The sequence below is a fragment of the Gopherus evgoodei genome, chromosome 11, assembly GCF_007399415.2.
Source record: "Gopherus evgoodei ecotype Sinaloan lineage chromosome 11, rGopEvg1_v1.p, whole genome shotgun sequence".
Taxonomy (NCBI): domain Eukaryota; kingdom Metazoa; phylum Chordata; order Testudines; family Testudinidae; genus Gopherus; species Gopherus evgoodei.
Window position 1 is genome coordinate 40,205,460 of NC_044332.1, and position 14,224 is coordinate 40,219,683.

Here is a 14,224-nt window from a genome sequence, read left to right on the forward strand (position 1 = left end):
GATGCCTCCCTGAGTTGAATAGCTCCACACTGAACTCTTCTTATAGCCCTGGTATCTGGCTGCTCAAAATCAGCAGACAGCTTTTCCACCTCCCTCCACCCCAGCAGAAACTTTTCTCCTTTGCTTCGCAGTATTATGAAGCACCCACCAGGCAGCTATAACCATAGTGATATTTTTTTCACTGGGGTCTAATCTCGAGAGTAGACAGTGCCAGTGGTCTTTCAAACAGCCAAAGACACATTCAACTATCATTCTGCACTGGCTCAGCCTCTAGTTGAAGTGCTCTTTGCTGTGAACGGGGCGGCCAGTGTACAGCTTCATAAGTCACAGGAATAAGGGGTAAACTGGATCTTTCAGTATCACTAATGGCATTTCAACATCCCCAATGATGATCCTCTGGTCTGGAAAGAAAGTCGCTGCTTGCAGCTTTCTGAACAGCCTGTGTTCTTAAAGATGTATAGTCATGCACCTTCCCTGACCACCCTGCATTGATGTTGGTAACAAGTCCCCAGTAATACACCAGCACTTCCAGTACCCTTTCTGTTGATGTACTCTGTGGCAAGGTAGTCTGGTGCCAAAATAGGGGTATGTGTGCCATCTATCACCCTACCTCACTTTAGTAACCCCATTGCTGGAAATGGGCCTACACAAATCTGTTATGTCCTGCACAGAGTCACAGTCCTTCGTAGCAGGACTCGATTAATGGCTCTGCACACTTGCATCACAACAACCTCCACAGTGGATTTCCCAACTCCAAATTGATTCCCAACTGATCAGTAGCAATCTGGTGTTGCAAGCTTCTACACAGCAATCGCCACTCACTTCTCCACGGTCAGTGCCGCTCTCATTTTGGTGTAATTGTGCCATATGACTGGGGTGAGATCTGCAAACACTTCCAGGAATGTGGCCTTGTGCAAGTGAAAGTTCTGCAGCCAATGTCCATCATCCCATACCTGAATAATGATGCAATCCCACCAGTCAGTGCTTGTTTCTCAGGCCCAGAACTGGTGCGCCACCATCTGCAGGTGCTCTGTAAATGCCAACAACTATGAATTGTTTCTTCCTATGTCCCACAGCAAGGCAGCCTCCAAGGAATTGTCTTGTTCTGCCACCTGGCTCCTTTGGCGGCTCTGCAAATACTGCAAGATCATGCTCACAACACCCATCACTATAGTGCAGAGCTGGGTAGGATAAGGCTTCTCACAGCTATGGCAGATGCCTGGGTATGTGGGGCTTTTGAAAAGAGGCATGAAACATTATGGGATGCAGATAAAATTATGAGATGGAGAAAACTACATCATGATGCTGAAACTGTGTTCCAAATCAGCCCTGCACAACTTGTTTGCTTCCATGAGGCATTGAAAACCCTGCACTATATGGTGGCAAGTTGCACAGTGGGTTAGATACCCACTGCGATGTTGCACTCCACATGATTTTATGAAAATATGCTAATAAGTGTGAATATAATGTAATTGGAATATGCTTCATGCAAAAGGTCTCTTGTAAGGTATCATTACAAAGCTTATCATCTACTGAGTGTGATCATCCTGTTTGTATAAATGTATCATCCTTGTATCTGAAACTAGAAATATGAAATATAACTCTAAGGTCCTATTATAATTATGCAATTATGCCATTAATGGTGGTTTGGAATCTTGATGGCTCCCATCAACTAGGACAATTGGTTGTGCAGGATTCTGAAGGCCCAAACTGGCAGAGAAAATGGGCTCAGACGTAGTTTCAGCACATCATGTGGCAGTCCCAAGGAGGTCTCTGTGGCCGATCTATCACACCCACGATGCACCGCTCTCTGCATGAATGCAAGCCGTGGTAGTGAGGACATGCACTGCTGACATAAGGCGCATACTGTGGACATGCAAAAGTGATTTAATTACTGCGGCGGCTATACGTCAATGTAACTTTGGTTGACTTAATTTTGTATTGTAGACTTGCCCTTTAGTCTAGTTCTGGAGGCAGTCACATGGTGAAAAGCTGTATTATTTTTTGACATTGGCAATGTGTAAAAACAATGGAAGAGACTGTAAACTAATTTCCACTCTGCTTTATTATCAGAAGAAAAATTTTGAAGTTTAACATCTACTTAAATATTAAAGAAACATCTTGTTTAAATATTTGTTTTATTTTTTACTGCTGCTTAACTGTTATTAAAACAGATTAGAAATTGCTTCATGGTTTTAGGACTAAATCCTAGATATTCTGGGCATTGAAGTGCCCACTAAAGCACCACAGGAAGTCAGCTGAGAAGTACTCATCTAATCAAAATTGTTCTGATGGAACAGTTTTCCATTGGAAAATGATGATTCAATGAAATCAAAATGTCCTGCAGGAATAAATAATTAATAAAATAAATAAATATAAATATAATATAATATACAGCTAATTATTTATGAGGATAAAATAAATGTTGTTTTGATTTCCCAAAATTAACTTTTGGAATTCCCATTTCATGGGAATTTTGCATTTTTGTTCCAATTCAAAACCAAAAAACAAACAAAAGAAAAAAGGAATTTCCCACAGAACAAGAATTCTGGATTCTGATCAGCTCTATCAATCTTTTAGTATTGTCTCAGTTGCTGATGCCAAGTGCACATTGGTTCTTTAAAGACTCTTCTGGCTCCTTAGCGTTCTTTCATATGTGTCATATGTGAATGTCTATTCCAAGAAGCAGACAATAGGCCAGATTTTCCCCTTAATTACATCCAGGCAACCAGGCTGAAGTTACTGGTGTTGCCTGGGTGTACTTGAAGAGAGAATGTGATATATGCAATATTATTTTTGCGGAATCTCAGTTTCTATTGTCTAACAGTAGTAGCAGCACCTCAGAGCCTGCAGCTCCTCCTACACTGTAATCCACAATATAGATAGCCTGAACAGAAGAGTAAAGGGGTGGTTTAAGCTCATTTACTTCCTTGTGCAGTCTCAGATATGTACAGCAAGCCATGATCTTGCCCAGTGGGTGAAGAAAGCTAATAGTTAATATTATTAGCATATTTAACTCTGAGGAAATCAGTAACAGGTGTACACTTACCAGCCATGCATATTACAATAGTATTCCAAACACAAAACGGCCCATTTTTGGTTTCTATGCTCTCAGTTAACTGGGTGCATAAGGTGGCTAGAAGCGTTTTCCTATTAAACCGCCCACTCCATTCCTTCCATTCTCTCTCATTCCATTCCTTCCATTCTCCTCTGAATAGTCTTGATCCAACTCTGTTGAAGTCAATGGGGCCTATCTGACTGATAATTATACAATATTTGGATTCTGATATTTACTTTTTCTGATTTTTTGGTGTTTACAATTTTGCATATTCAAAAATCGTGAGATTTAAAAAATATATATTTTTCTTTGCCTTCTGATTCATTATTCAACATTTTCCCTGCTGCAACCAGGAAGGCTGGATTTATTTTTTATTTATTGTTTTAATGGAAGTTAAGATTGTCACATAACTTTGGGAGCTGGGACTTTCAGAAAAAACCCCAAACATCTCCAGAGTTGACTGCGCTGTGTTTATTTTTAGGCAAACTGACTCTTTTTAGGTAAAACATTATTATTCGTGTTTTTAAATGTTTTTTCTTCGCTCCATGGCTGCGATCCTGCAAGGAGACACCTGCGTCTGCAGGGAGCAGCTTGCAGGACTGGGGCTCCTATCTAACACAAAAAAACGCTCGGGGGCACAACCATCCCTTCCAACTCTGCAAAACAGCTGTAGAGTAGAAGCACCAAGATATTTTCTGCGAGTGGGGGCCGGAAACTTTATTTTAAAATTTAGCGTTTTGAAATGGTTTTTGCTTCAGTTCTGGAATTACGAGGGAAATCCCGAGACGCGGTGATCACCTGGCCCGTGGGTTGACCTGGAGCTGAGTCTCATCACCTCTCAGAAGCGGGCCCAGTGGAAATGGGAACCGCTAGATCCAGGAACGGGCCCCTATACAGGCGACTATGGGAGGGGAAACTATAGATCAGAGAGAACCACCCTTAGGGCGGAAGGCTCCTCTGAGCAGCGGGAGCAGAGTGACCCAGACACAACAGCGCTCTGCCCCCTTCCCCAGATGGTACCATCCCAACCAAGCCCTTATCCCAGCGTGGTATATCCCAGCGGAGGAGGAGCTTCCCTCGCCACCCCTCCTCCCCCAATGTGGAGCCGAATAGGCTCGTGCTCGTCGCGCCAGTCTTTGTGTGAGAGCGCGCGGGCGCCGCGCACGGGGAAGGAGGGGCCGCCGGGCGGGCAGAGTGAGTCGGGCGGGCGTGATGCGGCCGGTGAGTGGGGCGGGGAAAGGAGTTCGGGCTGCGGCCGCCTGGGGGTGGGTAAGGACGGCGCTGTGCGTGCTGAGGGGAGGGAGCCGGGCAGCACCCCCGCCCCCAGCTGGGCTGGAAAGTTTGGGGTGAGGGGCTGGTGAGCCCAGCTCCCGCCCCACGAGTCCCGGCGGCTCCTCGAGGGACTCGCTCTGCTGGGACGCTCCAACTCGGGGCCGAAACTTGTGGGTTTTTTCCCTTCCGGGCAGCGCGGGGCGCCCGGAGCCGCGAGGGACGTGCGGCGGCGGCGGCGGGCCAGGCCGGGGGAAGCTGCCCCCCAGGGCGCCGCGGGAGCGAGTCTGGGAGCGCTGCGCCCCTGGGACACCACGCCGCGGGGCCGGCGCACGGGAGGGGCCAGGCTGGCCGCAGCTGCTCAGAGTGGAGCGGGGTGGGTTAGCCAGCGTGTCCCCCGGCAGCCGGGGTGGGTGGGACAAGCGCTGGGACGGGTTGGCGTTGGCCGCCCCGTAGGACATGGGGTGGCCCGTGGGAGGCGAGTCCGTGTCGGGTATGGAGGGCGTGGTGGGCCGTGGCACCCCCGGAGGGCATAGAGTGAGAGTGACACACTCACTGAGTGTTAGTCTGGCGCTGCACTTCAGGTTGTTCATGGGCAGGGCAGGCAGACGTGTAGAGAACTTGATCTGCTCTTTCCTTGCAGGGAAGGGGGACACAGTGGGCTTATTTCTCGCCCTTCCTCAGGGTGGGAAATTCCCTTTTAAGCTCAGATGCATGTCACACACTAGTGAGGTGAGGTCCCAAGTAAATTAAATTATTCTTCCTCTCTCTGCAGATGGCTTTCTGGATACCATGATCACCAGAGGATTTAATATCATATATAACCAGATATGTCCTGATCTCTCTCCCATAACTCATTTCAATGTGAGCATGGAAGAATAACCCAGCCAGAGGCTGCTTTTCAAGTCTTACCCTCTCCAAGCCACTCTAGGATCATATCTAGGCAGTGTGGGGGTGGCAGAGGCTGTTGGTGCTGTGGATTTTCCTCCACATTCTTTGTCCAGAGTGAGGGTCTCTGTTTCTAACAATGATGAAAACTGAAGGCAAAGGGGAAAGGACTTTGAGAAGCGCTTCTCCACACAGAAATACTTATAAATCTGATTTCCATGCCATCAAATGCTCTTTTGATGGGGTAAACATCCCTGAAAATGCTTCCAACAAAGTGGGCCCCCAACAGAAGCTGAACACCACCTCCAGTGGAGGGGGGAATGACCTTCACAGCCGAGGCAGAGCTGCCACCTATGGCAACAGAGTACACAAGATCAAAAACATGTTTCTGCAGATGGGGGGCTCCTCTGCCACACCACTGTGTGAAAGCAGTTCCCCCACTGAGGCCAAGATCATCAGTAGGGCAGTACCAACCGATCTTGTACCTTCTCCCAGCAGCCCATCTTTCTACAGTGTCCAAAAAAATAACCTCCTTAATACTAGCCCCTGCTGCAGCCCCCTGGACTCACTGCCTGCGTCTTCCATGGGTGACAAAATCATCCGCAGCAAAGATGAAGGTGATCTGGACAAAGCTGCCTTGGCAGAAAAGTTTTCTGAGACTAGGAAACTTTTCGAGAGGAACATAAAGCAGCGGAGCTCATTGGACAGATATTCTCCCAGCAAATGTGAAAGAAGTGATGATAAGACAAGACGTGGTTCAGCTTCTCCTGACTGCAGCAGTGTGGTGGATCATTTTAATTTCAATATAGATGTGATCCCTCATATGGCCCTGGAAAGAGCTGAAAGTCAAGGCAGTGATGAGCACAGGCAGCAGCATCTCAGTGGTGGACCGAGATCCTCCTCTTTGAATGCAGGACCAATTTCTAGGAGGCTGGAAAGTTTTCTTGGTGACAGTGACACTGAAGAATCCAAAGAAATTTCCAAAAGTGAGGGCACCCCAAGTCAAGGGTATGTGCTCCCCTGTAGCTGGGAGTCACCTGCTGCTATTCAAGGATGCACTGAGGAGAGTCCATGCCCCAGAGAGGCTGTTTGTCTCAGCAGCAGGGATGAGCTGAGTCAGTCACCTGAAGAAGTGCATACAAGGGAGCAAGTGGCTCCTGGGAGGGCCCTGCAGGATGTGAACAACATATCTGATAAGGAGGCCAAGTGGTTAGGGGACAGTGGCTCCCCACAGATCTCCCAGGTAGAGATGGTTCGGGCAGAACTGGTTGCAGTGCAAAAAGAAACCTCAGGGAATAAAGAAGATACCTTGAGGAAAGATAGTGTCTTTCATGAGGAACAACCACTCGTGCACCAAACTGGGGAAGAGAACAGGAACAATCATTCATTTGGAGGACTGGAAGAGATAACAGTGTGCAGTGAGCTCAGTCAGAAAGAAATAAGAGAGGGAGTGTCTCTGAAGGAGGTTCTTGTCGCACAGGTTCGGGACAATCTAGAACAGGAGGGAGACACTGAAGAGGAGGAGGAGGAGGAGCATGTTGTGGAAAATCAGAGAGAGAAGTTTATTGCATTTTCTGTCAGTGCTTTTGGAATAGAGAATGCAGCTTTTGATGATGACCGGGATACAGAGTCTGAAAACCAGGGCCCTGAAGGTAAAGAAACATTGGAGGAGGAAGAGGAGTATACCTATGACAGTGATTATGAGGAGTTTCCTGGGCTGTCTGAAGAGGAAGATCCTGAGCCGGACAAAAGAGTCAAGTTTTCCACAGCCCCTATCAAGGTAAAATATGTCGTAATGATGTTTTGCTTTATTCACCTTTCAAAACTTTTAAAATGGTGTTTATATTTCTTATTGTATTAGATTTAAATTGCAAAATGAAGCAATATTGAATAGAGTTGTAAACAAGAATTACCACCTCTAACAGTTAATTGCAAAATTCTTCAGGATTTCAACCTCCTCTCTACCTGGGGTCATCTAGCAAACCTGAGTTATTCCGGCTATACTTTAAATGCAAGGGGTGTGTGTGTGATTATTCAGCATACTTTTCTCTGTTAGATGATGATATTCTGGGGATACAGATTTCATCTATGTTATAGTCATGATTTTTACCTTGTTAGGGCTTGCTTTCCCTCCTTTTGAACTGCGGGACCTAAAAAGGGTCTAATCTATGCTGTAATTCCTATAGTGGAGGACCCCATAGTTTCCCAACATGGCTAAAACACAGTTGTATGCTATCAACCTGTTAATTAACACTGTTCTAATCATCTTCCCAAACCTATTCTGCTGCAGTAGATGTTAACTGGGCAGTAGCATGATTAAGGTACAGAGTTAGTAATTTGTTGATCCTAGTTAAACTCCAGGACTGAACTGCATTGTCTGTGGAGGAAAAATGGTTATTTTTTTTCACTTGTGATTTGTGTTAAGCTGTATTTGGATGGAAATTGGAATTCAGTTAAAATGCACAAAAAGAGCATTTTAAAATTATGTATTAGTTAAATAAAATTACCTTAAATGTGTTGGGTACATTTAAAAAAAAGACATTTATCAAAACCTGTTTTGCATTTAAAGCTGATTTATTAAACTTAGGGAGTATTATCAGAAGTTAGCGAATTGAACTGATTGTTTCTCATACATGCTATGACTAAGGCCAGAAGGGACCACCAGATCTAGTCTGACCTCCTGTGTCTCACAGGCCATCAGCAGCACCCAAATCCTAAGCTTAACAGCCAAAGTTAGATCAAGGTTTTACAACTCACAGAAGACTAGTCTTTAAAGTGCCACTGGCAGAGAATAGGAGGGGCTGAGGCAGGGCCGGAGCTAGCAATTTCGGTGCCCTAAGCACCGTGGCACGCCGCGGGGGGCACTCTGCCGCTCGCCGGTCCCGTGGCTCCGGTGGACCTCTCGCAGGCGTTTCTGCAGAGGGTCCAATGGTCCCATGCTTTGGTGGAGCTGCCGCAGGCGTGTCTGCGGAAGGTCCACCGGAGCCTCGGGACCAGCGGACCGTCCGCAGAAACGCCTGCGGCAGGTCTACCGAAGCCGCGGGACCAGCGGACCCTCCGCAGAAATGCCTGTGGGAGGTCCACCGGAGCCGCCTTTCCGGCAACCGGCAGAGCGCCCCCCCGTGATGTGCCGCCCCAAGCATGCGCTTGGCGCGCTGTGGCCTGGAGCTGGCCCTGGGCTGAGGTGCACCAGTGCCAGAGACCCTTGCAATGGCAGTGTGATACACCTAGAAAATCCTGGCAAGCGATGCATGCCCACATGCTGTAGAGGAGGGCAAAAAATCAAACTGTCACTGCTAGTCTGGCCTGGAGAAAAGTTTCTTCCCCACTCCACCCCCCATATGGTGATCAGTTAGACCTTGAGCATGTGAGCAAGAACCAGCCAGCCAAGTACCCAAGAGAGAAAATGTTTGGTGCCACCTGTGAGCCCTGGCCCCCTCCCTCCAATATCTCATCTTTAGCTGTGGCCATCCCTTTGTTATGTCTGCTACTCTTCCCCTCTTTTAGCTTTCTGGTGACTGCAACAAGAATAGCTTTACTATTTTCCACCCTCCAAAGCCTCAGTCTTGTTCTATAGCCTCTGGCTTGCAGATATCTGATAAATTTAAAACGTCTCAAAATGCATACTCTGGATGTTTTGAAGGGAGACACATTCTCTCTCTCTCTGTTCCACAGTCTCATCCCATTGCTTCCTGATTGTTGGGTGGTGGGAGGGAGGGAGATGGGGTGGGGGCAGTCTTTGCTGCTTTACTGCATCCCTGCTTCTCTTTTTGGGGAGGGGAAATAGTTTGAGTGCCTGACTGTACTGTTAAGAGTTTCTTAAGCAACAGCAGCATGAAACTGATCTTATTCTTATGACTTTTCATTGTGCTGTTCAGATCTCTATGCTCAACACTGAAACCAACAAAATTCTGAGCAGCAGAAGAGGCACTGTAGCTGTGTGAGGACTTAGGAAGCCAACATTGCATTAGTTTATGATGCATTTAAGCTTGAAGGATTATCTTCTCGGCCAGGAGGGTTAGAGGTGTTTTTAAATAAAAGTATAGATTCTGCAGATGCTGTCAGATGGGTAGTAGGAATCTTTCCTCTAGGTGAGTGGATTTTTCAAGCCCTGCTGCTTTGTGGTGGAGATACAGGGAACTGAGTGAGAGGGTGGGTGGTATTGAGTGATTGCTCATCTGCTTTTAGGATGATGTTGAAGACCACCTGTTTGTTCTGTTATCTCTACTGTTCAGAGTATTTGTGAAGCCACTAAGGAAGATCATGAGATGGTTTGAGTGGCAATACCAATATAATGATGACACGTAGCTCTTTTACATCGCCTTATTGCACCTGCATGAAATAACATGTTTGCTTTTTTCCTGTTTTTGATCAAGATGGGATATGGATAAGGGCTACTCAACCTAGAAAGTAGAGAGTTGGAAACAGATTCTGGTAATGGAAGTGGTAGTAGTAAAGTGTAGCCCTTAAGTAAAGTAGTAAAGGGCAGTCATGTAAGTAGTATCTGTATGTCTTTTCAGGGGTTCACAGTTTTGAATCCTGCTGCAATCCTGGAGAGACTGAGGATTCCAAAAGATTACTTCAGTAGCTAAGAGTATTCTTTCATCTTTGTTTGACAAGGAGGATGTGGTGTTTTCTGATGGATAACTTGAGTGAATTTGAGTTTTTTGTGTGGCCTTCGCTTTTTTTCCTCTTGGTGTTTTGAGTTAGTCAGTTTAGGTAATTTATTTTTACAGCTAATCTACAGTTCTTATGTGAAGGGTGCATTTTTAAACTTAAAAGATATATAAAATCTGATTGTAAACTTGCAGAATTCATAGGTGGTATACTCATTTGTATCTGATTATGAATATTTTAAGAACTCAATGAAAGTTCTTAATGTTTATATCTAGAAACAGACTGAAAAGTGAGCAAAATACAGGATTGAGTATTCAGAGTTATGAACAACTTAGTCTTTTCTTTAAAATATTTAGGTTAACTTTCTTGAACTATGTGAATAGCTGTGAATTAATACAGAATATCACCTAACCTGTGTTACCTTAAAGACATCCAAATTGTTTTCCAGCATAGGATTCATTTTTCTGAATGTGGTAAACTGCAATTAAAATGTTTAATTGTTTACATAAGGTATTTTTGATTTTAGAAATTTCCATACCTACTTTTTAAAATCCTGTTTTGGTTCTAACCATATCGGAGCACTCTCTCTTCCAGTGAGATCTTAACTCAACAGTCTGGAAAGAAAAATTTTAAATCTGACACTTGCTGTGTTAGCACTTCGGCATTTGTTGTTTGACTACTGAGAGGTTTCATTTTTTGGCATTGGAATGTCCATTCTTCTCACAAGTGCTTTGAATTCTGTCCTCTTTGTACCTCTTCATATGCTCCTTTTGGACAAACGTAGACTTGATCCTCGGCCCCTTTGAACCCAGTACACTGCATCCTTTATTCTTGTCAGTACTATATAAAATCCTTCCTAATTTTATTTTAAGAGAGTGTGAAAACAAATAATATAGTTAAGACAGGTGTTTGGTGTTCCAGATTGTGTCTTAAAGTTGATTAAGGGATTTGCTGAAATAGGGGCAAGGGGATGAAATTAGAATGAGTCTATGATTGCTTGGCCGATAGAATACAAAGTAAGAAATACTTAAGTCATTATGCCCAAGACTGTGTCTAAATATTACAAAACTGGTCATTTTCTACATGGATGTAATTAGGGTTTTGGTAAATCAGTGTGCCAGGGAGGAGGACTGGAGTTGCTGGTTGAAGGGGCTGACTTGAGAAACCTTACCTGCACTGATTCTCTCTGCTTTACTCCCTACTACCACAAACACTTTTCCCAGTCATCCTCCTTTGTATGAGCAGTCTCTTCCTGCTGCTTTCTCATCCTCAGCCGTAGAAGCAGCAGTAGATGATAGTGTGTGCTTTCATCAGATGCCTGGGACTTTTGGCACAAAGCTGAACCCAGAGTCTATGCTATGGTGGCTGCTGACAGTAGGTGGGATGAGAGCTTGCTGCCTTGTCTGGGAAAGGGTTGAAACAGCCATAGAGGAGCATAACATAGTGGGGTGAGGGGGGGAAGCCAATTTGAAGTAGAAGTGTCAAGAATCTGTGGCATGGAATCTGGGTCTTGTACTTAGGAAGTGGCACAGATGTTCTGATCAGTCCTAAAAGCACCTTTTTCTCAGTGTTTCAGTGTGGTAAATTAGGGCGTATCTACATGTACAGCGCTGCAGTGTGTCTGGTGAAGACGCTCTATGCTGATGGGAGAGAGCTCTTCTGTGCGCATAATAAAACCAACTCTGCAAGCAGCAGGAGAAGCTCTCCCACTGACATAGCACTGTCTTGAATGGCACTTATGTTGGGGTAATAGAAGTAGTGTCTATGACAGGGGTGCCGAAGGTGGCACACAAGCTGATTTTCAGTGGCACTTACACTGCCTGGATCCTGGCCACAGGTCCAGGGGGCTCTGCATTTTAATTTAATTCTAAATGAAGCTTCTTAAACATTTTAAAAACCTTATTTACTTTACATGCAACAATAGTTTAGTTATGTTATAGACTTACAGAAAGAGACCTTCTACAAATGTTAAAATGTATTGCTGGCATGCAAAACCTTAAATTAGAGTGAATAAATGAAGACTTGGCACACCACTTCTGAAAGGTTGCTGACCCCTGGTCTAGTCTGTGGCCCATAAGCCACTTGGGCTCTTCAGGGCAACTGTTAGGCTTGGTGGAATTCTGTGCCCTGCGCAATGCAGAATTTGCACAGAAATTAATATTATGCGCAGAATTTCCCTCCCAGCCCATGCCCCCCGCCCCCGAAATAGGCTGCAGAGCTGCTGGCTGTCACCAGGGGGCGCAGGACCTGGACCCACAGAGCTTAGCTTTCAAATAGAGGAGAGGGGGAGGGGAAGGGTTCCCAGCAGCTGTAGTTCCCAGCACACCCTGAAGGAAGGAGGGGGCTTACAGGGAATGTTGTACAAGCCTGGGATCTAGCATCAGGCTGTTTCTCCTTCTGGATCACTGGCTTGTGGGGGGAAGGTGGTATGAGTATCTGGCCTGGGGAAGTCCCACAGTTGGATGAGAGGGGGAGCATGTGAGTGTCTTGGTTCAGGGGGGCACCCACGGCTGGCCTCTGGGGAGTAGGGGGTGTGTATGAATGTCCGGGCTGGGGGGCGTGCCCCGTGGCTGGGTTCTGGAGGTAGGGGACACATGCGAGTGTCTGGGCTGGAGGGCGTGCCCCGTGGCTGGGTTCTGGGGGTAGGGGACACATGCGAGTGTCTGGGCTGGGGGGCGTGCCCCACAGCTGGGCTCTAGGGGGGTAGGGGACTCGTGTGAGTGTCTGGGCTGGGGGGTGCCCCATGGCTGGGTTCTGGGGGAAGGGTTGTGGGTTTCTGGGCTGGACGGGACCCGTGACTGGGCTCTGGGGGAGGGGGTGCGTGCAAGTGTCTGGACTCTGGGGGAGGGAAGGGTTGTGGGTTTCTGGGCTGGGGGTGCCCAATGGCTGGGCTCTGGGGGGAAGGTTTGTGGATGGCTGGGCTCTGGGGGAGGGGGTGCGTGCAAGTGTCTGGACTCTGGCGGGGGGAAGGGTTGTGGGTTTCTGGGCTGGTGGTGCCCAGTGGCTGGGCTCTGGGGGGAAGGGTTGTGGGTGGCTGGGCTGGGGGCTGCCCAGTGGCTGGGCTCTGGGGGGCTGGGCTGGGCAGGGCCTGGTGGCTGGGCTCTGGGGGAGGGGGTGTGTGCAGGTGGCTGGCTCTGGGGGGATGCCCTGTGGCTGGGCTCTGGAGGGAAGGGTTGTGGGGGGGCTGGACTGGGCTGGGCCTGGTGGCTGGGCTCTGGGGGGAAGGGCTGTGAGTGTATGGGCTGGGCGGGGCCTGGTGGCTGGGCTCTAGGGGATAGGAGGTAGAGAAACAGGAACTGGGTTGTTGTAGGGGTTTCCTTAACTACTCCTGGAGGAATTTTTTTTGTTTCTGTTGTTACAGACATGGTTGTTGATACATATTTTGAAATAAATTACCCAATTAATTGAAATAGGCATGATTATAAAGTGTTATTTTGACAAATAAAATGTGCAGAATTTTTATTTTTTGGCGCAGAATTCCCCCAGGAGTAAGCTGTGTTAAGAAGAAAACCTTGTATTTGATTATTAATTGAAAAAGTTACCTGAGCCATGATTGATTGAAAAATGGAACCGTTTAAACTAGCCATATAATTATGGCACACTGCCTTCCCTGTAATCCCAAAAGTAGCACTGATTGAGCTGGGAGTTCCCTGAGCATTCCTGCTGCCCATCAGCTCCTGTGCTATAGACATCTTCTGAATTGCAGGAAGGGAGGAGCAAGTAGCTCTGGTTGCTCCCTTGTTAACTTCTCTTCTGGGATGTGGGAGTCCTAGGAAGAGCAGGATAAGAAATTGACTGATTCTGCCTGAGCCTAAGGGAGTGCTCCACAGCGGCCGACCAGAGGGTAGAAAGAGAAGATGAGAAACAGCAATTAGTTTGAGTTCACTACTTCCTCTTTCCCAGCATAGGCCAAGCCTAATGCCATTTATTTTTCCTTTTTCTGTCCCACTCTTCTTTACTGCTTCTGGCCAGTCATTTTAGTACCTTTTTCCCTACCTGGGTGATATAGCTAGACAGATCCCAGAATCCACACTGGTGGAAACAAACACACAGGAAAACAAGTTTAACGTCACTATTTTGTCTTTGGACCGATATTGATGTAATCTACCTTTGGACTAAAGGCGTAGAAGTGGCTAGAACTTGGCAGTGCAGTATAGGCTTGGTCGGATTAGATTTAACTCAGTAGATGTTTGTAAATGTTGATTTCAGCTGACACACTGAAATAAATGAAAAAAATCCATCGGTAACAGTGAGAACAGCTTTCCCAACACACCTTGCGCCTGCAGCAAGTGGGTGTCCCCAGTCCTGTGCAGGGAGCCCTCTGCAACCTACCCCCGTCACTAGAGTGAGAGCGCGAGGCCAGTGACACCCAGTCCTTGCTGGCACAAGATG

At 46.7% G+C, this 14,224-nt stretch overlaps 1 protein-coding gene across 4 annotated transcripts in view; it reads left to right on the forward strand.

Annotated features, from left to right (window-relative positions):
• Positions 1-4,195: 4,195 nt before the first annotated feature.
• The window catches only part of LOC115659877 (neurabin-1-like), a 74,693-nt gene continuing 64,664 nt past the window's right edge, over positions 4,196-14,224 (forward strand). For 2 of the 4 annotated variants that reach the window (XM_030580610.1, XM_030580613.1), the window contains exons 1-2: positions 4,341-4,500; positions 5,103-6,995. In XM_030580610.1, the coding sequence (XP_030436470.1) occupies positions 5,355-6,995 (1,641 nt within the window). In that variant the 5' untranslated portion in view covers positions 4,341-4,500; positions 5,103-5,354. Of the gene's footprint in view, positions 4,280-4,340; positions 4,501-4,637; positions 4,704-5,102; positions 6,996-14,224 lie in introns of those variants that run through there. The other 2 variants (XM_030580611.1, XM_030580612.1) reach the window with 2 other exon arrangements.